Source organism: Lissotriton vulgaris, chromosome 6, assembly GCF_964263255.1.
Source record: "Lissotriton vulgaris chromosome 6, aLisVul1.2, whole genome shotgun sequence".
Classification (NCBI taxonomy): domain Eukaryota; kingdom Metazoa; phylum Chordata; class Amphibia; order Caudata; family Salamandridae; genus Lissotriton; species Lissotriton vulgaris.
Window position 1 is genome coordinate 1,630,236,855 of NC_141694.1, and position 27,392 is coordinate 1,630,264,246.

Consider the following 27,392-nt stretch of genomic DNA (forward strand, 5'->3'; position numbering starts at 1 on the left):
CCTTCAAGTTATGTCGGTATCCTGTTGTCATATAACTAGATATTTCTTCCAAATGTTAGACGAGACGTAAGTACATTCTTATTCAAAGTGACTAGGTATCAATTTTACCCACACAATTTGGGCAGACTTGAGTAATTCATAGCATCCTCAAAGTCAGTCTTTCAAAAATTCCAAAGTATAGGACATGATAATCCAAATCCAAATGTTTCTCAAGAAAAGTCATTTTCAATCGTTCGGAATATCGGCGTTTGTGCAGATATGACCCAGTGACCCCCAGTATGCAAGGGGAATTAGTCTCCCCTCTGCAAACGCGCCAGTGGCCTGCGTTGCAGAGAGGTGTAAAAAGGGGTATAGCCTCATTACACCTCTGTGCAATGCAGCCCCCTGGCGCATACTGGAGGTTCCAGGTGGGCTAGTTGGCCCCCAGGGACCCCCAGTATGCAAGGGGAATTAGTTCCCCCTCTTCAAACATGCACGGGGCTGTTTTGCAGAGAGGTGTAAAAAAGGGTGTGGCCTCATTACACCTCTCTGCAATGCAGCCCCCTGGCGCATACTGGAGGCTCCTGGTGGGCTAATAGGCCCCCAGGGACCCCCAGTATGCAAGGGGAATTAGTTTGCCCTCTGCAAACGCGCCAGGGGGCAGCGTTGCAGAGAGGTGTAACAAGGGAGTGGAGAAGTGTGGCTCAGAGGTTAGAGGCGGCAGACCCGGAAGCTGAGATCGGTCCTGGACCAGGGTTCAATTCCCCGCCTCGACGGGTCTTGGGCTCAAAAATTCCACGGACTCGATAATTCTCGTTCCGGTGCCTACTTGACTCACGGGTTCACACTCTGCGACTCTGGGCAATAGCTTGCTTAATCTCCACTACAGCCCCTCGCGGCGGGATGCCTGGCTTTCACCTTGTGGATACCATGCTGGGGTTATCTCACAGGGGAATACCAGGACGGGTTCCCAAGGCAAGCGCCTTGATGCCTTCGGGTGATACGTGCGCTATATAAATCGCAATACATTTACATTTACAAGGGGCATAGCCTCATTACACCTCTGCAATGCAGCCCCCTGGTGCATACTGGAGGTTCCAGGTGGGCTAGTTGGCCCCCAGGGGCCCCCAGTATGCAAGGGGAATTAGTTCCCCCTCTTCAAACAAGCATGGGGCTGCGTTGCAGAGAGGTGTAAAAAGGGGCGTGGCTTCATTACACCTCTCTGAAATGCAGTCCTCTGGCGCATACTGGATATTCCTGGTGGGCTTTCAGGTCATATATAGTTAGGAATTAGCATTAAAAAAACCTTTGAAATTCACTGAAAAAAACATAGGTTTCAGGCCTTATATAGTTAGGAATTAGCATTTAAAAACCTTGCAAATTCACTAAAAAAAAACATAGGTTTCAGGCCTTATATAGTTAGGAATTAGCATTTAAAAAACCTTTGAAATTCACTGAAAAAACCATAGGTTTCAGGCCCTAAATAGTTAGGAATTAGCATTTTAAAAACCTTTAAAATTCACTCAAAAAACTATAAGTTTTAGGGTTGTTAAAGTTAGCTGGACATTTCACTCATACAAAACCATTGAAATTGCTCCTATATAGTTAGTTGTACTAACTATATTTCGCGCACCCGCAATCCACTGCTGATGATGTCACATATTACATCATTCATGACATGGTCAGTGACATCACTGATGACATCTCAAATGACATCACTGATGACATCACTGATGACATCATCCAGTGAATGTGGTTTGCTTCGTTAAAACTATCATACATCAAGGAATTATTCCTATCCGTGGGTTTTCTATAGAGGTTTGTTTCAAAGCCTGTTGATTTTATAGTGATCTCTACATCCAAAACATTGATGGACTGTTCCTGGTTTTCAAAGGTGAATTGTATCCTCTCATCTATGGTGTTCAATTGTGTATTTGTGTTTTTAATGTTTCTGTTGTTCCTCTCCATATGATAAAAATGTAATCTATGAAGCTTAAATACAATTGTATGTGATCTGTCCATGGTGTAGTGTTTAGGATATGTTCTTCCTCGAAGTCGCTCATGAATATATTAGCGTATGTTGGTGCTGCGCAATTGCCCATAGATGTACCACTCTTTTGTAAGTACCAGCTGTTGTCCCATTTAAAGTAGCTATGCATTAAGGTAAATTCCAATAGTTCCATCAAGAACACGTTGGTGTCTTCTTTATACTCAGTGTGTAGTAATGCTTTTTCAACTGCTTCAATGCCTTGTTGGTGAGGAATTGATGTGTATAAGGATTTTTACATCGATGGTGCATAGCACTGTGGGCTCCTCATCTGTTATAATGATGTTTCTTACAGTTAGATTCATCAAAGTCCTGATTTGCGATTCCTTAATAGCGATTATTAAGGAATCGCTATTACGGACTTGCAAATCGGGATTCATGTAGAAATCGCAAAATAAATTGCGATTCCTACATCCTCCGAATAGCAATTTGCTAATCGCAAATAAGGATGCGATTTCAAGGGTGCAGGGGTGTTCAAAGGACACCCTATAGCACCCCTGAAATGTGAATTTACACTGATGTTGCGCACTCATGTGTGTGTAACATGCAACTTAGAAAAATGCATTTCGCTTGATGAATCTGGCTGTAAGTTTATTGAGAAAATCTGTAGTATCCTTGAGGAAAGATCTCATCTTCATTGTAAATAATGATAAAGAAACTTTCCCATAGGTTCATGGAGGCTTCTCCTCATGGACACGATGGAGTGGCATGGTGGTTTTAAAGGGTCTTTATAGATTTTTGGCACCATATAGAAGGTCTGACTTATGGGATTACTTTGAATGAGGTATTTCTTGACTTTCTCATTGATGATGTTTCCGTCTACTGCTTTCTGAATGAGATTCACTAACGTGGTTTTGATTTCTATTGTTGGGTTATCAGCTTTCTGGCAGGTTACTGCGTTGTTGTTTGAGATTGACCGTAGAATTCCAAATACTTTCATGTTTGGATTTCTTGTGAAAATTTAGTTTTGACAAATCTTGTTTCACCACCTGTTCAAACAAGTGTAGAGTTTTATGGCTCACCGGTGCCATGTATGTGCTAACTGGTCTCAATCCTTCTTCCTCTGTCTTTTGTTCAGTTAAAACATTTTCAAAGAAATGGCGAAGCCTCAATTTTCTCATCAGTTTAAAGAAGCTGATGTTGATCTCTAACAAATTAGTGTGAGCTGTAGGCAAGAAAGATGTTCCTTTCTGAAGTGTTCGTAGTTGACTTTCACTAAAATGGTAATCCGATATATTGATCACTAGGTTATTCAATGAGTTATTTTCTTGCTCTTGTCCTTCTTTGCTGTTACATTTCTCGTTTAAAAAAGTCCTTTCTCTTTCTCCTTGTTTTTTTCTTTTTCCCCGCAAGGGTCTTCCCGTTCGTCACGGCCTACCTCTAAAAAAGGAGCGCTAGATGAGGTGCTTGTCCTTGTGTTTTGTTTGACCTTTGGGTATTCTTGATGATTCAATAGTCTCATTGTCAGACGATGAGGTGTCTGTGTTCGTAGTTTAGGGTTTGTTTTGTCTTTTTTTTAGCGTAGATGTCGGCCCACGTATACACTTCCCCCTACTTATAATCGATGGTGTTTCTTCGATATTTTCAGATATTTCTTTCGTTCACTTCTTGAGTGCGTTTCTGTAGTTGATTGTTGATATCTTCTAGTATCTTTGTCAATTCATCCGCAGTCATTGTCTTCTCTAGCTCCGTTTTAACTGCCTTGATTTCTTTCCTCAAATCCTCCAAGATGTTAGATAGTTCTTCTATAATTAATAAGATCAGGTCTAGGGAGCACTTATTCAATATTGCGTACCATCTTTCGGTGAATTTCTGTGTATTTTTACAGAAGGACGGTTTCAAGGATATTCTCAGACCCCTAGGGATCCTCTGGGCCTTATGGTACCTTATCATCAAGCAAGCGTGTAATCGCTGGTTTATTTCTTTCCTGGACAAATAAAGTAATTGACTAATGTGTTGTTCTTTTGTACGAGTGGTGGTATATTCAGTGGATTCCTCTTGTATTAGTGCGTATATTCGGGAAATCTCCTCACTGGCAAACGCAAATGTCTCCGCCCTGGATTCTGTGAGGTTGGTTATTTCTTCGTATTGCATTTTTAACGAAGTGCATGCTACGATCGGCGAGCAGGTTTAACTTGAAATACAATAGTTCAAGTGGATCGTGCACAGCTTGTGATTCACCTTAATTTATCGGTAATACCGTGCTCCTTGGAAACAATAAAACAATATAATACTTTGGTAGCAACCCCACATCCATGGGGTGTCTCCCTGGGCACAAGTGTAGAATGCTGATTATACAACCAAATTCAAATAAAAGTTCTTTTCAACTCTTCATATATGTTGTTTAATCATTTAATGTGTTTAATTCACACATATATTCCTTGATTTTTAGGGATGAAACTCCATATCCCACAATGCAATGTCTTCACATCAAGCGCTTAGATGACATTATCTCCTCCCTATGCATTTCGGCATTTGCCTTCATCAGGGGAGTATCTAAAAACTAATCAACATGACAATTTCACTCAATTGCGGGGCAGCTGAGTGAATTGTTTCACAGCTATAGACATGGCCTGGCATTAGCTGTGGGCAGAAGTCTTGATGGTGCACATAGGACCTCTAGTAGAGGTGCTAGACCCACATACAGGTGGCATTCATTAGTTACGTTGTAGAGTTCAGGGCCCTGTGACAAAGAAGGGGGTGGGTGCTAAAATGATCAGATGCACAGGGTTTCTTTGTGTTTGTTGCATAATGGAAGAAGATGAATATACATTGGCAAAGCCAATAGGTTTCGGCACTTTGAGAGCTATTGGTTTTGTCAATGTTTTTGTAACCATATTCAGCCATGTCGTACAACAGCATGGCTGACAGTGAAAGAAAAAAAAAACAGCTAAGGTGCAGCAACACTCTGTACTGTTGAGCAACATGGCTGAAATGCTTTTAAGGACAACTATTGGCGTTGTTTTTTTATTTTTTAAGCCGTGCTATCCAAGAGTGCGGCTGCTGTGCAACTTGACTGAAAGTTTTAAAGCACTATCACACAGAGTGCTGCAGTGTCATACTGCTTTTTTTCAAATGGTCTACTATGCGTAACAGCCATGCTACCGTACAGCATGAAAATAAATTATGGCAAATCCAGTAGCTTAGTTAGGCAGGAGTTGTTAGCTTTACTAGTGCTTGTTTTTCATTGTCACCTTAAAATAAGGGAGTTCTGGCTGTGCGTTGTAATTTAATAGACTATTATGTTGCACTATTTACAATAAGAATGTTAGCCACCTTTAAGTCATAGCTAATTCTTTGCTGCCTTGTTCACTAATAGCATTGTCATCAGGGCCAGGGGAACAGGAATGTTTCTATGTTTAAGTTGAAAAACTCTCACTTTTAATAAATACTTCTTAAGGTGAAACACTTCCTTGTGTTAAATAAATACACTGAATTTCAGGAAGACTTCTTCATATTTTTGCATGAAGTTTGATGTTTTGTTTACATTTAAAATATATGCAATGCTCGCCTCGTGCACAGGCTCATAGAGCCAAGTAAACCACTCAGCTCTGCACTCCATGTTAATTTACTGGATCGTCCATCCCGAACACTTAATAAATGAATATATTCAAGAGACTCTTCACGCAAATAAACATGTTACACAGCCGAATGGAAGGTGCTATCTAACGACAGAAAACAGGAGTGTGAAATAGGAGCAGGATAGGAGGGAAAACATAAACATACAGCGCAACTAGAACACACCAGGATGCCAGTACTGTTCAGTCACTGTCTTCGAGTCCCATCCTAGACAACTATGGAAGTAAATGGGCTCTTTGCAATCTAAGGTGAAAATAGGCTCACTTCTTGCAGGTAGTATAGTGGCGGAGGAGGGAAGAGTACTGGGGCATTGCAGATGAAACCTCTTCACACACGTGTGCAAAACCGGAGACACATCACGGATATGAAAGGATGCTACAGGCCGTAGAAAATGCACAGAGAGCTCTTTGAGACATAGCATTGGACACTACGAGTCCAGCACTACCAATGAGCAGTTAATGATGCTCCTCAGTAAAAGATTTCTGGCTTGTGAAGTAATCCTGTCAACACAAGGGTAGCCATTTATCTGCGTTTAATCTAAATCGTTCAGGTTTTGAACATGATTCGTTCAGGTCACAGGGACCACACTTCCTATGGCGTCCATAATGTGCACTTCTCTGAAGAAAGGGTGACATTTCCAGTCAGCCTTAACAACTGTGGTAACTTTAATATACGCCAACCTACAGCAATCAGTTTTCATTCTAGAAACAACACGATTCTTTTTTCCTGTATTTGCCTTACAGCAAGGACTTAATGCCAAAAATCACACTGAAGCAATCCCATTCCAATAGCTGTGCTAAAAAAGTCTACTTATTTAAATCCTGCAGTCTTTCTCCCTCACACAATGCCAGCTCAGGTGCTGGGGCTGTGGCTGGCCATGTAGCAGGTTCAGGCTGGAGGGGTGGCTGATGTATGGGTTGCATGCCTTACAGACTTCTGGTGCTCACAACGCCCGCAACGTGAAAGAGCAAGTTTACGGGGGCACGAAGGCCCTTGTCATAACACCAATAATAAACAAATAAAACACTTTTGTGCACCTGGAGTGGTGTAGCAACTCATCGACTTAAAGTCTAAGAAAAAGAGGCGATGTAAATGGGCTAGAGGCAAAGACTGCGGACTCCCCCTCTTTACATTGCACAATGCCAGAGAGCTGGTAAAAAGATCAACAGCATTAGCAAAGTAATTAGGTCTCTGTTTAAGGACATGTTGACTTTGACAATTCTAACAAAGCTTGCACGTTATAACGCGGATTTATTTTATCTACTGATCAAGATGGATCGGTAGTTTGACTAGAAACTGGCTAGAAAGAATATGGAGAGCTCAGATTTAAGTCAGTCAAAAAGCGTTATAACACGGGCAGCGCTGGCGCCATGTCATAGCAGGTTTTTCAGATGGGACTGGGAGGGCAGAACTGGCAAGCAAGGGGGAAACAGGTGAAGGTATGGGCAGGCAAGGGCGGAGGGGTAAAATGGACATCAACATGGAGAAGTCTTGGGTGGGAGGAGAAAACAGCAACACTGGAAAAATAGTACCTTACTCACAGCATGATCAGCAAACGTGATCAGGGGACTGAGACTAATCCGGGGAAATTAATCTGTGCTTGGTCTATGCACCAGCGAGGAAACTATAAGTGATGCCAGGACACAAGCTGACTATGACCATGCTTAAGGATGAAGCGTGGCATGCCAAGCTGACCCCTTTGCAAACACAAAGAAGTTTTACAAACACATACAAAATGCTAAACAGTTGAAGGATATTGTACTTGGTTGCTATGCTCTGGGAGGGATACATACGAAAGGAGGCATAACAAGTACATGCCTTAAACAAATAAAAAAAGCAAGATTATGAGAGTGACAATAGAACCAGCTAATCGCAAACCTATGAGCGGGCAAAAAGCCCACAGAGAGTATACAGCATGTCAAGAGACAGAGCATGTGCGCTGCGTAGGCTCGAACTAACCAGATAAAAATTATGTGCCTTACAAAAGACAAAAAACATGTATCGGACATCAGACACATTTCCCTGGAAACCATATATCTAGTAAATGACACCATCTATAGGCAGACTGAAAGTTAAAGCAAAACATGGGAGTATCAAACTGATGTCAGCAAATACAGCAAAAGTGAAAGAAATAAGATTATGACACTATTCATGCATACTGGCATCAGGTGCCCAGGTGCCATCCTATAGAGGTGCACTGGTGCTTCCTGGAGCAGTCTGCCTATGAATAACATCCCGAAAATAAAGTGTGTTTAAACACTCTGTGAAGGCTGCTGGTTACCTTGCCTGTTTGTTGTTTGTTTCTTCATGGCTCTCCTTTATCTTTCCTACCTCCTCTTTCAGCTCCACCTCCCAAGTTGTGCATATATAGACAATTAAACAAATGAGTGCCAAATTTGGGTTTGCCCAGGGCACTCTCTCAGCAAAGAGGAGCTTTGTGTGCCAGTGACCTGTGGCTTTAAACTCATGAGTATCTCAAGGACTGCTCCTCTAATAGTGGCAATTTACAACAGATCTTGCTGACAGAACTAAAATGGAGCTGTATAACCATTTCAAGAAAATGTGCTTTAAGTAGCAAGGACTATGGTGAATTAGAAAGTTAAACAATGGTACAGCCAAACTTATACACTAATAGAAAGCAATAATGTAGTCTTTTAAGAAGCAAAAGCATTCACTGGAAAGCATGACCCTTCAAACATACAAAGGTATGTATATGGTATTTCAAGAGAGCGAACCTAGCCAAATGTCAGTAGAGCATTCTGCAGAGTCAGAGACAAGCACAAAGTGATTGAGTGATAGGAGAGGTAGCTGAGTTGTGGACAATTATTACATTGTAATGGTTATTATTAATTAATTGAGTCAACAAGTTCCTAAATTGGAGCAGTGTTAGGGCAGTTCTGATAAAGGATTGCTGTTCTAAGTCCTGTGTGCACATATAGAAGATGGCTGATGTCTTGTTTTTTTAACAATTTTTAGTCTGCAGTCTGATGGTGTCATGGCTGGCTACAGGTGTGCAGAGAATACCCAAGATGGAGAGCTTGTCTGTAAGATAAGTGGGGTTGCTGATCGTGATGGATTTTGAAATGATGCAGCAGGCTTTGAAGATAGTGTGGGCCAGGAAGGTGAACCAATGGAGTTTAATCAGTAAAGGGGGGTGATGTGATCTATTTTTCAGGCCCGGGAAGAAAAAGCTGTGCCATGTAGGAAACAGTTACGGGGTGCCAGTATGGAGATTGGGAGGCCATGGAGCAGGACGTTAAAATCAACCAAATACAAGAGTATGAGGGCTTGAACAGCAGAGCTTAAGTCACATTCTGGAAGAAATGGTTTCACCCGCTTTAGAAGAGAGAGCTATGTCTTTCGCAATGTGTTCCTTAATGGTGAGGATGGTGTGGAGGATGAATCCAAGTGGCTTGGCATTTGGTAAAAGTTGAAAGTCAAAGATGTTAAGGTTCACTTCTTTGATACTGTTTCTTGTTTGTTGTGCTTCACAAATAACAGGCATTCTGTATTAGTTGGGGATGAGTTTGAGGTTGGCGTTGGACATCGAGGTGGTCTGGATAATGATTAGTCAGTGTTTGAGGCATTAGGAGTCTAAAACAGAGAAGACTTAGTAAATTGGTAAATCCTGATGCAGTTTTCTGTGAGTGGAGCATCAAGCCTCTCCATGTAGAGGCTGAAGATGACACAAAACATTGTGTGACTCTGGGGAACTCCACAGGGGAGAGGGATCTTTTGAGACATGAACAAACGGATGTCCGTTGGAAAGATAGGGGGAGAACTAGTACAGAACATTGCCACTGAATCCCATTCGATACTTGAAGATGTGTATGAGGGTCAGATGGTCAACTGTGTCGAAGGTACTGGAGAGGTCCACCAATATTAGGAGGCTGTGGTCATCTTCATCTGTGGGCAAAAGTGCATCATCTACGATGAATAAGGTAAGGGTGTCCATGCTGCAGCATGATCTGAAGCCAGACTGTTAATCATACAGGAGGTAGTTAGCATGTAATACTTAGCTCCCAGATTCCTCTGAAAACATCTTTAGCTAAGTAACTATGCAACAGAGCACATTCCGAGAACAGTTGGCCAAATGAAATGGTAAAAGGTAAAGAAAGTTTCTGAACCTACGAGAACCACACTGTATTGCATGCCGATTTTGATTTTACTGTGGGGCTGCGGTAAGACTCATGAAATGCCTCAAAGCGCAAGAGCTTTTTTGCTGCTTAGTTACAATCTGGCTCCTCTGCCTGAGTCCCTTGCCAAAGAGAGCAAAGTGACAGGCAGACGATCCATGCTCGTATGAAGTGCTCCCTCAACCCAAAAGAGGCATGGAGTTCAGTGAAAAAAAAGGAATTAACTCCTACGTGAGTGTGAACTACTCTTTTAACCCCTTCCCTGCTCATGACGAGCTCAGTTCGTCATGAGGCACAGTGGAGCTGTGCTTATGACGAGCTGACCTTGTCATGAACAAGTATAGATCTTATTTTCCAGCACAGGAGGGGAAAACCACTAGCAGCCAAGGTATTAAGGTAGTTCCCATCTGTGAAATACCGTGAGCTAATACTTTTTCTGTATGTATGTATGTGTCTGTGTATATGTTGTGTAGTATGTGTTGTGTATTGTGTAAGATACGAGTTCTCACCACACAGCTACAGATGCCTATAGACGATACTTAAAATATAAAGCCTTGGACAACTTGACTCATATTCACTCAAAGAAATATTACAGTGGAGTTACATAGTGAGGTCTTTTTTCAAAAGTGTTCCTAGATTTTGGGAATGATCTTAACCCGAAACCACAGACGATTATGCCTCAAATATTCCAAGCTCTAATTTATAAAGAAAAGGGCTGGTTAATAAGAGGCATCACAGTGACTAAAAATTCCTATTGAGACACAGGAAGTGAATGTTGGTTATCAGCCATATGTGGATTAGCTGCATTAGAGCATGTAACATTCTAGCGGGCTCATAAATCAAGGAAAGTTGTAAAGGAATATCTTAAAGCCAATATTTTAAGGCGAATGATTAAGGAGTTAATTATTGTATTTGTATTGTTATATGAATGGCTGTTGATCTATGGAATTTTAATTTTACCCAACACAGTTTTCTTCTGTGTTTCTCCTGTGTGTTTCCCAATATTAAACTGTGATACTGATTAGTCAGTAAAAACATGTTTAATAGCCAGATGTACACAGGAAAAGGTTGGCGATTACCAAATAGCACATTTTTGCAATTCGCTATTCGATAATCGCTAACACCAATGTACGAATGTACGAATGTGTGCTTTACACTTTCTGCAATTCCCAGTGGGTTGCAAATAGACTTACATCATTAATATTTATGAGGTAGGTCTTGGTTTGCATCCCATCGTGAATCGCAGAAATCACAGGGCTGGGGGCCTGCTGGGGTCAGCAGAACACTATGTCTGTGATTGCTTTTAAATAAAGCATTTTTTTAATGCAGCCCATTTTCCTTAAAGGAATAAGGTATACATTTCATTTTTAAAAAAGAAAATGAAAAGTTTTCATTTCATTTTTTAAGAGTAGGCCGTGGTCCTTAAGACCACTATCTGCTCTTAAAAAATGTTTTCACAAACATTCCCAAAGAAGAAGGGGCCCTTCAGGGACCCTTTCCCATTTGCGAATGGGTTACCACTTCCTTGAAATAGGTGGTAAAATGTGAATGTTTTGCAGCTCCATTTTGGTCGCAAAACATTCACACATACCACTCGGCATTAGGAAGGGACAACCTAAACACACCCCTTCCTAATACCGAAGCGCAAACTCAATTCGCGATTTGGTAATAGGTTACCTAATCGCAATTAGGGCTTTGTACATGAAAATTACTTTTATGCAGTTGCAAATGGCCTGATTCTGTGAATCAGGCTGTCTGCGACATCAAAAAAGCGTTGTACATCTGGCTCTGAGTCTGATTCAGGTTAGTTCAATAAAAAAGGTTATGGTCAATTGCACTTTTCTTGTCAATTCACATTATTCTGAGAGAGTCGTATTTGCTATTGTTTGATTTTGTGGTTAATATCGAGATCATCACAAAATGTTTTATGTTAACGTGTGTATAAAAACATATAAAAGACATTTTAAAAAACTCATAACACATACTGAGTAATCGTATAGCTGGTTACACTCCAGCGGGCAAATTATCACTATGAACAGATGAAACTAAAAAGCTAAAAACTAAGAACACAAAAAACAATTAAGAGGGTTTTCCTAAAAGCATGTGAGTTGAAGAGAATGACTGTGGAATGGAGATCATTTAAAAGCATGGGACCTACATGAAGAGTGCAAACTTGTAGGAGCAGGAGAAATTCTGATTGCTAGTAGTGATCTGGTCTATTGATAGAGAAATAGTCCACACACAACAGCTGTTTAGAACTCTGGCCTGTGATACATGTGCCCTAGTGATTTTGTACTAAAGAATTCACAATGCGGACATTTTTCTTGGTTCATAATTGCTTACATATACCATATATATCTTTACGTTAACCTTGTAATTATTTGACATTGTCCGTATTCATCAATATCATGTAAAAAAACATGTGCCGATTCTGTGGAATTCTGCGAGTCTGTTGACAAAGACAATTCTCATATTTCTAGAGGGAAAAGTGTATAAACACCGTGGGTTTTAACCGTTATGAGGACACTCAATTACACCTGATATTAAGTTGGTCAGCAATGCGCCCCACACCTGAGCTCTATCGATCACTAATACAGACTATAGGAAATTCGGTTACTGTTTGGGGGGGCGAAACCCTACTCAGGCAGCAACCACAATTCATGTCACAGTGAAACACAAGCAAACCCCAAATTAACATGCACTCAAACTCTGGTAGCTTAGCACAAAAGCCATCAGGATAAATTTAGAGGCAATGTGTTAAGTATGTATGAAGCACACAAACAGTAATAAAGTAAAAAGACAGTATAAGAAAGATCCCACATCAATTTAGAAAAACAAAACAAAATCCAATAAATTATTTGACACCAAATGACAAAAATCCAATCAGAAGAACCAGAGACATGTAATTTTAAAGATTTATGATAAATATAGCTCCAAAAAGCGCAAAACACCACTTGCAGTTTTCTGGTTGCGAGAACGGATGAAAGTCACAAGTTCAGGCCGACCGAGATGGAGCACAGGCTGGATAGAGGAACCAGGTTAGTCATGCTGAAAAGGTCCCACACCAAAAGTTCAATTTGCGTTGGAAGAGCCACAAGTAGCAGGGAGAGTGTTGAGACTAGTTATTGCTATAGCATGAAGATACTGTCGGGCACCCGGCTGGAGATTCATGTTGGCCATCAGTTCGGGCTGTCTATGCTGTAGCATGAAGTGCAGATCTCGCGTTGACAGTCATTGCTGGAGGTCACTGTAGCATGAAGAGTCGGGTTCACTGAAACTTCACATTAGCAGTCGGCACGGGCGGCAAAATCAGGGTGCAAATGGGCCAGTTTGTGGTAGCAAATAGCTCAATACTTCAGGATTTCTTCTTTCTTCAAAGAAGAGCTCAACTGAAGACACACCAAAGGCCCAGACCTGAGAGGCACCTAGTGGGGATCAGGAACTCACTCCAGGGCTCAGGCAGTTCTAGTTGCAGGGCAGCTGGGCAGATGCAGGGAGTCCTCTGAAGCTTGTTATATCTCTTTACTTCATAGTAACTTCAGCCCGGGATAAAGGGCGTAAGTCCAGTCTTCATTCTCGGCAAGCATGGCTGGCCTCAATCAGCAGAACCTTCTTCTATAGTGACCACTATTCCAAGAGTGTAATGAAGAATGTAATGAAGAGTTGAGTCTGAGAATCCACTATTTATAATAGGTGCCAGCTTTGAAATAGGAGACTGTTCTGGAGATTTCCACCCCCAGAGGTGTTTGGAATTTCCTGCCTCCCTGCCCTGGCCTAAGCTTGTCTTGGGGCGAGTGTCAACCCCTTTGTGTGAGTGTACTGAGGTAGAGCTTTTGTGATGTTCAAGTGTGGTAATTGACTACTTCTCCCCTATCAAGCCACACATGGCCTATCCTGTCAACACCTTTTCGCCTTTGTCTCACTGTCTGGGAGTAATACACAAAGACCAACTACCAGCTACACATAATCATGTGACCCAGGATACAGGCACAAAATGGTTTGGACAAGAGAGTGACAACTTTCTGAAAGTGGCATTTGCATAACTGTGACTTACAATCCAACTTTACTATTGAAGAGGGTTTACAAATTACAATTCTTGAACATCAAAGTGGATATTCCGACCTGCTCCTAATTAAAAGCTATCACTTATTAAATGTAATAAGGTAACCCAATGTTATTTCATAAGAAAGGTAAGCCTTGCAGTAGTGAAAAACACATTTTAGAATTTTTCACTACCAGGATATGTAAAATTTGAAAGTTCCTGTCAAACTTTTGTAACACGCTGCACCCTGCCCTCTGTGCTGTGTAGGGCCTACCCTGAAGTGACGTATATGAATTAAAAAAGAAAGTTTAGGCCTGGCAAAAGGTTTATCTTGCCTGGTCAAAAAGCACTTTCAAACTGCACACACAGGTTAAAATGGCAGCCCAGAACCTTGTTTGGCAGGTTATTTAAGTAGGTGGCACAATAAATCAAGTAAAAGTGCCAATTATTCAAATTTCATGTTTAAAGGAGTCCACACACACACTTTAGCACCGGTCAGCAGTGGTAATGTGCCGAGAGCCCTAAGACCAACCAAAACCAGATCAGCAAAAATGAGTGAGGCAAAACGTTTGGGGGAAGACCACCAGATCGAACACAGAGGCTGTGCTCACCTTTGCTAACCTAAGGAGAGGTATGAGGAAATTTGAAGGTTTACATTTTAGCAAATTGGCAGAAACTCACATGTAGCTTCCTGTTGGTAAGTACTTAACATGTCATTATGGGCTATCTGTTCACATTCCTAATACTAACCTATGTTAATGATTTACTATTTTTTTATAATAAATATATTGCATTATTCATGGTCTTATTAGCATTAAACAGAGGCTTGGAAAATATAGTGAGGTAGTCTTTGACTTCTTGGAACAAAGTGGGGATCCTATGTATATATTTTTTTCTGCAGAGATTCTGGCAAGCATGAGGTAATCTCCATACTAGTCCATCCTCTTGAAAGGTTGCATGTCAATTATTATAGACCTACAAAAATACTGCATCAGCAACATCAACCAAATTAGTACACTGAGAGTAAAATATTCATTTACTATTCTTAACTCAACATCCCCTGATCTCTACTTAGCCTGCGATGTAGAGGTCAAGTCAACGTAGTGGAAGCAATATTACATTCAAGAAATGTAATGAATTTAGTTTAGTAAGGGTATCACTCGTGAACTACGCCCATGTGAGGGTTGGGAGACTTCAGTCTGTTCTCCTCACTCAGCGAAGGTTAGATACATGAATCTGAAGGCCGGGGGAGCCAACATCTTTTTTTTCTTTTTGCATGCCATCATATCAAGGGGCACTAATGCTAAATAATGCATAATTTAATTGCCTTTAGGGATACTTTCTATAGGGTTTATTTGGGAGGGTTGCATTTTTGTCACTGTGGTTTAGAATATCCAGGGAATCTTTTTTTTCTTTTGACAACAAATTTTATTAGTTGATCAGGTAGAAACAGGTATACAGTACTCCACAGACAGGAGGGTACTGTAAAATCATCAACACATGCATATCGTTGTATCCCAATCAAGAAAAAAGGAACGTTTCTTCCCAATCCCCCCAACTCCCACTGCCACCCAAGAACCCCACTACCCACCCCTTATCCCTCCCTAACCCTGTACACGCGATCATGTCAAGCCCTCCGTATGTACTATATGGAAGTCCAGTGTCATGCGCACTCTAGGCCTGGCGTCCATCACCCAAATCTAAATCATCGTCAGGCTCTGCCGGTGGATCAAGAGACAGGCCCCTGTAGTCTGCCCACCGCTTCCAAATTTTATAATGCTTCCTGGGACAACGTCTGGCCTCGAACACTGGGCGCTCCAACCCCATGAAAAAGTCCAATCCAGCTTTCCACGCACTCAGCTTCCACGCTCGAGCCAAGTCCCGCTTGGCCACCACCAGGCCCAACAGCAAGAGGTGGCGCTTGTAAAGATTTCCACCCACCCCCTCCAACACGTGGAGGAGACCCAGACAATGGGTGCGGCGGATCTCCCAACCCAACACTTCCGACAAACAACTCCACACACCATTCCAGAACCTAGTCAAGCCAGAACACGACCACACAGTATGAATTAGGGTACCCATGTCAGCCCCACAGCACAGGCACTCCGGGGACCCGATTAGGCCCGCCTTCCACAGTCGCTATCGTGTGTAGTAGGCCCTGTGCAAGTATTTGAATTGGATTAGCCGGAGTCGCACTGCAATAGCCGTCCCACGTGGGGACTCCAGTGCCTCCCTCCAGTCGTCTTCATCTAGGGGTCCTACGTCCTTTTCCCAAGCATCTTTCAATGGAAGTAGAGAAGAGGAGCAGTGGGTGACCAGCGTCTGATATATGCGGGATACTTTTTTGTCCCCCAGATCGCCCATGAAGACCTTCGCCTTCACGGGGCTGAACTCCGGCAGCGACTCCAACCCAACGAGACTAGGCGCCAATGCGTGACGAAATTGCAAGTATCTGAAAAACTGAGTGTTAGGCATGTGAAACTCGTCCCGTAGGTCCTGAAATGACTTAAGAGTCACACCTGACATGACGTCACCAAGCGTGGAAATTCCTATAGAGTCCCATCCGCCAAACCCCGCAAGTGAGGCCAACGCAGGAAGTCGTCCATTCTGCCACAATGGGGTCTCTGCCGTCAACTTTCCCCACCAACCCATCCGATGGAGAGCCTGCCTCCAAACTGCAAATACCACTTGCGTGGCTGACGGCAGCCGCCTCCTAAGCCCAGCCGAATATAGGATGGTATGCAATGAATTATTCCCCATCAGTGAGCGCTCCAGCGCATATGCCGGGTCACCACTGTCCCCATACCACCAATCATTTAAGACCAGCAGATGCGAGGCTTGGTATTACGAGAGGATGTCCGACGTGGCCAGGCCACCACAATACGTGGATAGAAAGCACGTGCGTAGCGCCACTCTAGCGGCACCCCCTGCCCACAAAAAACCACCCAGGGCGAAATTGACCTGCCGGAACCATCGTGGCGCGATTGGGTGTGGATGATTCTGCAACTGATAGAGGAGACGCGGGAGGGCAACCATTTTAAAAATCGCCGTTCTGCCATAGATGGTAAGGGGCATTCGAGACCAAGTCTTGATTTACGATTGGACCCTCTCCAAGACCGGCAACACGTTGCGCTCCCATGAAACCGTCGCGGACTCGGACAAGAACACTCCAAGATACAATATGCCCCCGGCCGCAGTTCGCAAGGCTGACGCCCATGAACCAGTGTCCGCCCCATCACCCAGCACCCATAGGGTGGATTTACTCGGTTTAAGGTAAAGGCCCGATACCTCACCAAAGATGCGCATTATCTCCAGCACTCGGGGCCCAGACCTATTTAGGTCAGTGAGGAAGAAGAGGACATCGTCCGCATAGAGGGCGATACGATCAGTAAGGCCCCCTCCCCAGACAAAGCCCCGCAGCTGCGCATCAATGCGCACCCAGGAGGCGAGAGGCTCCATGATTAATGCAAATAAATATGGGGACAGCGGGCAACCCTGTCGGGTACCCCGTCCGATGGCAAACCTCGCTGAGATCGCTCCAGAAACCCGCACGGACACCGTGATATCAGTATAGAGAAGCTTGATATATGATATAAACACCGGGCCCAGATTAAGGTGAGGGAGAAGCGCGAATATATAGGTCTAACTTACCGAGTCGAAGGCCCTATCTATATCTGCCAAGAGCAGGGCCGCTCTCTCTCCCCTGGCTCTGATCGCGTCTACGGCATTCTGTGCCCTGCGGATATTGTGTCGCGTCGCTCCACATGGCATAAAGCCCGCCTGATCCGGGTGGACCATATCGGCTACCTATGGGAGGAGACGGTTCGCCAATGCCTTACCCAACAATTTAACCTCAATGTTAAGTAACGAAATAGGGCGGTACGAGTCATGACGATCAGGGGGCCTACCAGGTTTCTGAAACACCACCACCTCGGCATGGCGCCAGTCAGCTGGCAGTCGACCCACTTTCCGCGCTGCCTCCAGCGCGATCCTATAATGGGACCCCAATTGAAGATGAAACTTTTTATAGAATTCACACGGGAAACCGCTCGGTCCGGGCGCCTTCCCCGTGTTGAGCTGCCCCAGGGCATCCCCCAGTTCCTCCGCAGTGAGGGGAAGGTCTAATGCTTTTCGGGTCTCCGTAGAGACTGCCCTCGGGGGCAGGTCAGCGATAAATTTATCAATCACCTCAGCCGAAAGGCAATCTCGTGGCACATATTGCTCAGCGTAATAGCTGGCAAAGCCAGCCGCCAGCGCCGCCGGGTCCGTAATGGTGACACCGTCTCCATCTGTAATCCCAGGTAGGGCGAGCGGCCGCAGAGTACGTTGGCACAGTCTGTGAAGCATGGTACAAGACTTGTCACAGGGAATCTTTAATTAAGTGTTACAGCAGATTGCTTTCTCAGAATGAAATATTAGTTCTTGCAGTAGCCCATAGCTCAATTATCTGATGTAATAGTTGCAAGCCACTAATCTGAAACTTTAGGAAACTTGTTCTGACAGCTAATTTTTATCAAATGGGTTTCCACAAATATTTCCTCTTGAATGTTATTCACCAGCTTGACAAAACCAATCTGGTGAATGTCTGTAGTGAAACTTAAAAAATATTTTTCTTTCAAACTGTTCTCTCTTTTTCAGTGCACTCTCTGTTCATTCTACTCTTAGTGTCTCCCCCTCCTGCAGCGTCCTACTGCCCCTCAACCAACCCCCCACACACTGTCTTCCATTTGTTTCTTTTTACAGGGTGAATTTCCAACCTGCACTCAAACTTATTCGCCATACTCTTTTCTTTATTTTTAATTTATTTATACTCCCACCCCTCCCTGCCCTACATGGTGCTGGTTATATTATTGGCCCCCTTTCTTTATTTTTTGATTTGTGTGTCCACCTCCCCCCCCCTTTGCTCCATTTCCAATCGCCCTTTTTCTTTTTTACATTTCCTTTATCTTCTTCTTTCACTTTTGTATTCAGTAGCTTATTTCTTCTTTACCTCCCTTGCCCTTGTCTTCTTGATTTTCCCATCTGGTTGTCGTAAACATAAAAAAATACCACAACTTGCATTTTGTAATTAATCTTCACCTTTTGATTATTTAAACTGGACAGTGGATTTAAACCTAGGTCTGGTATACTTTTCCATAAATATCTTAGGATGTTCATGGAAAAGGTATTTCCTCATAATGACATTTCCCTGGAATGTAGTTTTGTCAGACTAGTTTGGTTAGCCTGGAGTTCTCCATTTTGGAGTTTAATCATAATGACAAAATATTATTTTTTTCTTTTAACTATTCTTTATTGCAGTTTTATGTAGAAAAATAAACGATTTTCCACAATTTCCACATCATTGACACATGTACATATCAATTAATTAGGTATACCATTTTATTTATTTATCAACATACGTACTTGCAAAATAAAAAATGTGGCAAATCTTGATGCCTACCTGTCAAGGCACCTGAGAATAATTGAGGTCTTGCCCTGAAAAATAAATGAACATTTTAGACCAGTTGTTGCATAGAAAACTAGAACAGTTGAATTAGATACACGTTTTCCACCTTGTTAGATCTGGGGGTCTCTAGTTGGCAATGGTATTCACCTTCGTCCAAATAGGGACCCTTACTTCTAAGTCATGATAAGAGGATTACACTCCTTAATAACCCCTGCTCACCCCCTTGGTAGCTTGGCACAAGCAGACAGGCTTATCTCAGAGGCAGTGTGTTAAGCATTTGTGAATATATACAGTAATACAGTGAAAACACTACAGATGGACACAACACAGGTTTTTTAAAAATAGGTATTCTTTATATAGACTGAAACACAAGACCACAAACGACAAAAATCCACAATACTACACTTAAGATTACTTAAAAGATGATTAAAGTTTCTTAGTTCAAGTTGTTGATAAATGCGACAAAGTTCTCAACAAAGTACCTGGATGCGTAATGCAAAGTGAACAAAAGGCTTGCAAAAGGGGAGATGCGTCGGTTCCGTGACCCGGGGGAACGGGTGCGTCCTTCCTCAATGCTTGCGCAGAGTAGGGGACTCGTCGTGAGCCTTACCGGTGCGGAGGTGATGCATAGATTCTCGGCCTGAGGGCCCGTTGCGGTGGGCAAGATGATGCCTTGATGCGATGCGATGACGCCCTGGCAGCCTTGCCACGACCCTGTTCTTTGAAGCCGCAACAGGCCCTGCGACACGCTTCTCCGGTGATGCGATGGCGACTCTCTCGATGGCGTCACGCTTCTACGGTGATGCGACAGCAGGCAGCTTCGATGAACACACACTTCCAGGGAGATGCGACGAAGGCTCGCTTCTCCGGCATTGCGATGATTTCAGCTGTGGTGGCGACATGCTTCTTCTCGATGCGTCGCGCTTCCAGCTCCCATTGGCACGCAAGTGACTGGAGTCAGAATTCCCAGCAAGGAAATTCAGGAGGGAGCTGGAGGTGAAGTCTTTTGTCCCTGAGACTTCAGCAGGAGGCAAGCACAGTTCAAGCGGTTGGAGAATATTCTGTAGATGAAAGTCCTTACAAAGTTCCTTCTCCTTTCCCTTGCCAATGAAGCAACCACTGCAGGCCAACCCAGCAAACAGCACACTCGCAGAGGGGCAGTACAGCTCCTGCAGCTTTCTTGGTTCTTCTCTTTGGAATAAAGGTTTCTTGTTCCAGAAGTGATCTAATTTTTTGGGATCAGGGTCCCAATATTTATACCCCCAAATCCTTTGTTCTCTGAAGGCAGAGAGGCCTCTGCCTAGTCCAAACCAGTTCCTGAGCACTGTGTTTACCTAACACAGAATATTAAAATAAACTTTACTAAAAGATGTATTTTATTATTCTGAGTTCAGGCATACTAAATTCGAATTTCTACCATGTTCCCTGAGTCAGTTTGGATTATAAGCATGAAATAATCTTACTGCTTCTTCTGGCCTATGGGAACAGGTAGCCTTCAATAGTGAAAAACGAAAATGGCTGTAATTCACTATTAGAACATGCTAAACACATCAGAGCATGTCCTACCTTATACTTACAATGCACCCTGCCCTTGGGTCTACCATAGGGGGTGTCTAATATTAAACAAAGGTAAGGTTTAGGGACTGGCAAGTGGGTGCACTTGGCCAAGTCGACATGGCGGTGCTAGACTGCACACAGGGCTTGCAATGGCAGGCCTGAGATACACTTTACAAGCTGCTTCTGTGGGTGGCACAACCTGTGCTGCAAGCCCACCAGCAGCATTTGATTTACAAGCCCTGGGCACACATGGGGACAGATAAATCAAATAACCCAATCATGGAATAACCAATTAGTACATTAATTTAACATAGGGAGCACTTGCACTGTGGCACTGATTAGCAGTGGCACAGCGCCCAAAGCATAAATCCAGCAAAAACCTATCAAAACAGAGGAGGCAATCCGTCAACAATGGAAGGGAGACTCACGCCAATGATGCCAGGTCTAACACACCTCAATGCATGAAAATAGGAAACTTGCCCAACCAAAGATAATGAGCCCCATCAGCAGCCAATTTGTAAGAAATCACTACTGTAAAACAACTTTGGATGTGACTATAATTTGCTCCTAGAGATCCATAATAACCTTAGAGTTTTCTTAATCAGACCCTGTTGCTAAAGTCATATAAAAGAAGCAATGAAACACTACAGACATTGTGGAAATGGAAATGGAAGAAATAGTTGTGGAGAAATAGTTGCACCTGGCGCTAGATCGATTTAGATACTGATAACATATGTAAAGAATATGAGAACACCTATTGCCATTAATTGAATTTTTGACCCCTACCTTCACCAGGATGCCCATCATATACGGGGTCCCGAAAACGCATAAGAACCAACTTGACCCCCCTTTGAGACCTATTGTGTCCACTATAGGATCCGCAACTGAGCCCCTGTCGAAATATATCGACCAATTTCTTAAACTACTGGTCTCCTCTTTGGACTCATTTATCAAAGACACGGGTCACTTTATAGCAAAAATTGAGGGAACCCCATATCATTCCAACAGAGAACTCCTGGTTACTCTGGACGTGGAGTCTTTATACTCCAACATCGCCAAGGATGGAGCCATTGAAGTCCTTCAGGAAGTGCTTACCTCCAACCCTGAAATTGATAACTCCAGATTTATCATGCAATGTCTAGAAATTGTCCTACGAGAGAACTATTTCGAGTTCAATAATGAGTTTTTCCATCAGGTCGGAGGAGTCAGCATGGGCGCGGCCTGTGCCCCCAGCATTGCCTGCCTATACATGGGTGCATTTGAGTGAACCCATATCTATAATGAAATGGCCCCCTTCCACGAAAATGTACGAGCTTGGTCTCGTTTCATTGATGACGTTTTTTTCATCTGGGAGGGGGACCCAATCACCCTGGTGGAATATGTAGCTTGGCTCAATGCAGCGGATCCCAACCTCAGATTCACCAGTCATTCTAGTAATGACCAAATTGCCTTTTTGGATATTTGGGTGGAACATTTCAACAATGAAATTCTTGTTTCCCTATTCACGAAACCTACCGCCCGAAACACCCTTCTCCAATACAGCAGCTACCACCCGCGCTGTCAAAGGGACAGCATCCCCTTCAGCCAATTCCTCCGCATCAGGAGGAATTGTACTGAAATGCGAGATTTCCTTATGCAGGGAGATATCCTTAAGGACAAACTAATACTACGGGGGTACCCTTACCGGCTGGTCAAGGATGCCTTCAAACGAGCGCGCTACTACAATCGAGAAACTATGTTCCAACCCAAGGAGAACAACACCAAGGAAAGTATTGTTTGTATTACCAAACACTCTAGTATCAACAACAAACTACGACAGGCCATCAACTCCGCTGGTTCTTACTCAATTTGAACAAACAACAGAACCCCCTACCTAAACCCATTTTTGCGTTTAGACGAAACAGAAATCTCAAAAACCACCTTGTTAAAGGTAAACTACCTGAGAAAGGACCCGCCATCCAAAGTTCCCTAACAGGACCTAACCCGGTGGTTGGCAACCACCAATGTGGTTCCTGCCAAGCCTGCCCCAATGCTATGATAGGCCCCACCATCGCCATCCCTCCCCGCACCATCAATCTCAATAAAATGATTAACTGTCGCTCCTCCAATTTAGTGTACATCATCCTCTGTCCATGCAACCTTCCATATGTTGGAGAGACAGGTAGGGAAATTCGACTCCTCACTGGGGAGCATAAGTCCAACATAAGAACTGGAAGGAGGGGCGCCCCACTGGTGGAACATTGGGTCACCAAAAATCATATGGAAAAAGACCCAAGATGGTCCGTCCTAGAAAGAATACGAGCTGACCCTGGGGTTAACCCCACCTCCCTACGGAAAAAAAGAGAGGTATTCTGGATTTTTTATCTTGATAGTGTAACCAAGGGTCTTAATGAGGAATGCCCCTGGACTAATGCCCTCACGTAGACACCTGGTTCCTATACCCCATCTCCCCCCGGATGAGTCCTGTTACTCACCTGTATCTCCCCATTTTGTTTCCTTGTAAAGCTGTGAGACCTTCTGTATTGTGGAAATACCGGCCCTGTTTAGGAAACAACCCTCCTTCTTAATGTTTTATTGTATATTTAGATTTGTTATTGTCTAACATGTTTGCCTATATCTAAGAAATACTAAATGAAAAAAGAAAAAAATTAATTACAATAATCTATAATAAACTTTTTTGATAAAATTTAAGGTGTGATGCATTTATGAGATATCCGTATAGGGTTCAGAGTGATATATAATTCTTCGGACCTATTATAGGCCTACCGCTTAAACCTCTGGGCAGGTTCTTTTCCTATTTTGATACATTAATTGAATAGTCACAGGAAAAGCTCAGGACAGATGGCATCAACACTGATTTACATTATTAACTTACTAATTGTTTTACATCATGCTTGGCAGCTTTTTAAAAGAGGACGAGCAAGAAGAGATACCTTCCTGACACTAGGAGTAAAGGAATAATTACCATCTTACCTAAGCCCGGGAAAGATCACATGAAATGCCTCTCTCTCCCTATCAACTTATGTCACTAAATACAAATGTGTATTTTTGCGACAGAAACATATTGACAAAGATGATAGGCCATCTCTGCTAGAGTGAAAAAAACTAATTCCGCAGCTGGTACACCAGGATCAAACTGGGTGTGAACTGACAGGAAACACTGCCTAGAGTTGACCTTGCCTCCACAGATGCTGGTAAACAGAACCTGCTGGAAACTGTGGGGGCCACGGTAGATGACGATAAGGATTGTGAATCTTCTCTGTGGCTTGAGAACTAATCAAATCATCTTCTTAGTAGCAGATGTCTAGGACTTGGAAAGAATACTCTTAAAGATGCAGTATCAATTTTACAATGTGCAGGCTGATGACAAGACTGGATGTGGAGAATGTTTGTTCAGTTTCCTTCTTGATTGCCTGAGGAAATAGCAACTCCTCCCACCAGCCATGGTATCACCCTGCACAGTATAACACATGTGAAAGGTGTGAGGTGTCTCCTTAAGAGGGTCTCTAGAAAAGAAAAATCAATAGGGTAAATAATATTCTGAGCAATCAGATAATGCTTAATTTAAGATAGAGAGCTATGTTGTAGCAGATATGCCACGCAATAAATTCCCATTTTCATCAGCCAAAGGAAGTAGGAATAGAATCAAAATGGAATCTAGATGTATGTAAATGTGTAAATGCAAGAAGAAGCAATGAATCAGGATCAAAAATGGAGAGAGAGTGGGCAAAAATGCAACGAACAATAGGGAATGAATGCATTGCGGTCCATTTTCCTCTAGTTACTGCCTCCCATATACATGATTTGAATAGGAACAAACACACAGGAAAGACCGATACTTTACTTGGATTAGTGTCCTCTGAACAATCCATCATCTTGGGATGGGTAATTCATATGCTTGACCACTCCTTTCCCTTCAGAATTATGTTTCAGACTATGACACATGAAGAAGGCCAAGACTGGCTCACTATTCCTGCTTTCGGACTCTGCAGCTCACTGCCACCTTTGCCATCAAATGGCTGCACCTGATTGTGGCTCAATTCTGGGCATGGGTTCCAACAGCCCTCATATGGATGTGTGGTACACATGCAGACGTCCTCTGGCAGTGGACAGCCTCTGGTGAGGTCCAGATTTGGTCTGACAACATCGATCAACATGTGATAAAGTGAGCTGTCTCTGACTTGGGGCTTGGCACTTTGGCTGGTGTTTCATATAAGACAAAGTCCAAAGGTATCACTCGCTTGTTCCCATCCATGTGCTCAGTGTGCCAATGACTCTGATTTTCTGCTGAACATGTTTGGGTACTAATGGGGTGCAAAACATGTCACAGCTTGCCACATGTACATTTTCCGGGCTTTTGTGGGGCACCAAGGAGATGTAGGTGTCAGGCAATCTCTTAAGGCCTGTGTAAATCAGGGGCAACTATGTTATTCTTATGACAAGCATTGAGGGGGCCCTGGGTATGACAGGAGTCAGGAACTATGTGAGTCCAATATATCTCTGTGGGGCATTCATTTGGATTAGCTTAACAAAAGCTAATAGGAAAGGACCGGCACAGCATAGTGGCTGGTTTCTGAGGCTATGTAAGCATTCAGTTTTTGCCTTACTCGGTTTTGAAATTGAGCACGCACAGTGTGGTCAGTGCTGAATGCAGTGCGAGGATGCAGGGCTTCTGCACCAGCCTCGAGCAGGGTTGTGTGGTCAGCCACATAGCAGAGGCTGCAGTTGCAGGAGGTAGCAAAGAGAGTCAATTACTCCGATACAACCAACCACAAAACAGAACCTTGACAGCGCAACAGGGTTCAAAGTGTACAATCTTTTGTGATAGCCTAGTCACAACAAAATGAAGCAGATTTAGAGATTCGGGAGACAGTGACGCCTCTGAACATCGTCACCAAAGGGGGATTGGTCAGATTGGTAGTGTTCTGATTTCAGAGCTTCTGAGCTCTTGTGTGCCTTACCACGGGAGGCAAATGCATTCCAAGGGAGTCAGGCAAATGGCAGGCATGCCTGTCCTCAGTTGCCAAGACTTGTGAGCACATAAACCAATAAACCAAACTCAGTCCAGTCAATACGTTTTCATAATCTGCTAAGGGCACACAGCTCCTTTTATCCCCCTTCATGGTTGTAAATACTATGCGAATAGATCAATAGAAAAAGGGGAAAGTTCAACCATCCCAAAGTGTTGGGTTGTACACTTGGACATAACAGTGGAATGGTTTGGCTTCAAATACACCGGATAACACCCCAATGCTGATGAAACAAGAATTAGCTTCTGTGACTGACTGCTCTGACGGTTCTGTTCTGTTTGGTTACGGACGCGCTCTTGCAAGGAACCGCCCACCTCCCACTTCTTGCGCTGCACCTCCGACCGACGACCTCCGCTATTGACACCGAGCTCCGCTTCTGACGCCGCCATCGAGACCCGCGAGACCTGCGGCAGGGAGGACGAGTGTATCGTGTTGAAACCTGTGGATTTTGGTCTTTTTCTCACCGCCGCCAGCAAAAACCGCTAACAATGCAGAAATCGTGCCGCGGACCGTGAGCCCGGTAACAGGAGGCGCAGAAGGAGCGAGCCGCGATCCTGGAGCAGCTTGGTTGGCAGTAAATGCTTGTGTGAGGTTGGAGTACGTTAAAATCTAACCGGCACGAGTGAAGGCGGAGAATTGGGTCTAAAACCCGCGAAGAAGGCATTGAATAAAAGAATTGAAGCCGTGAAGGGGTAAATGGTAGGCACTGAACACCCCGTGGAAGCTGAATCTAGCAGTATGCCTGAGCAATTGGATTACAGAAAGATTGAGGAAGGAAAGCAAGTTGTAATCGAGAAGTGGTGGAGACAAGAGTGCGTGCCGACAGAACAGAGGTAAAGTGGAAAGATATTTTACTCTCTTCTAAATAAGAAAAACATAATAATAAAATAAGGGGAAATCTAAAGCGCACAGAGAGCCTGAAGCTGTAGTGTACCAAAGTGTAGCGCGAACCTGAAGAAAGTGAAGGAAAAGTCCATCATAAAATCACGTATTCCGGAAGGAAGGAGCCAAGAGAAGCAGAAGCAATGGCCCTATGGAAAACTAAACCCAGGAAAGCCCTGAAAAACCTCTAGAAATTAGGAAATAAAAGCCTTGGGATGGAGGATACGTCTAAATTACCAAAGGACTCGAATGATATGAATGGTGATATGGTGACACCCACCGGAAGTAAAACACCAGTGAGGGGGTCTACCCCCTCCTTGGGCTCAAGCCTACAGAAAATGTTGACAACTTCCAAGACTCAAGGCACAAAAGGCGGTTCAGCAGTTTCAAAATCCATCAAAGACTTTATTGGCAAACATTTTAAATCGAAGGAGATGCCAGATAAGGAGATGAGTGAGATAGAGACACCACACAATATAGAGGATGATGCAGCTATAAGAGTGGAATCTTTGAACCAGACTAATTTTAATATTGCTGAGATCCCGATGGAACCACGTTTGTCTTCCTCGCCACGGTTATTCTAGTCGATATTTACTCAGGACAGGGATGTAGAAGTGGTGGAGGAAGAAAGAGCAAAACAGAGTAAATCCCTGTGTGAGGAAGACTCTGCCCAGAGGGTATTTAGTCCGAAGGG

General features: G+C 43.4%; 1 protein-coding gene across 1 annotated transcript in view; it reads right to left on the reverse strand.

Annotated features, from left to right (window-relative positions):
• The window catches only part of DYNC2LI1 (dynein cytoplasmic 2 light intermediate chain 1), a 267,996-nt gene that overhangs the window by 196,744 nt on the left and 43,860 nt on the right, over positions 1–27,392 (reverse strand). Inside the window, exon 3 of the mRNA XM_086927800.1 lies at positions 19,224–19,258. Within this exon, the coding sequence (XP_086783926.1) occupies positions 19,224–19,258 (35 nt within the window). The remainder of the gene's footprint in view (positions 1–19,223; positions 19,259–27,392) is intronic.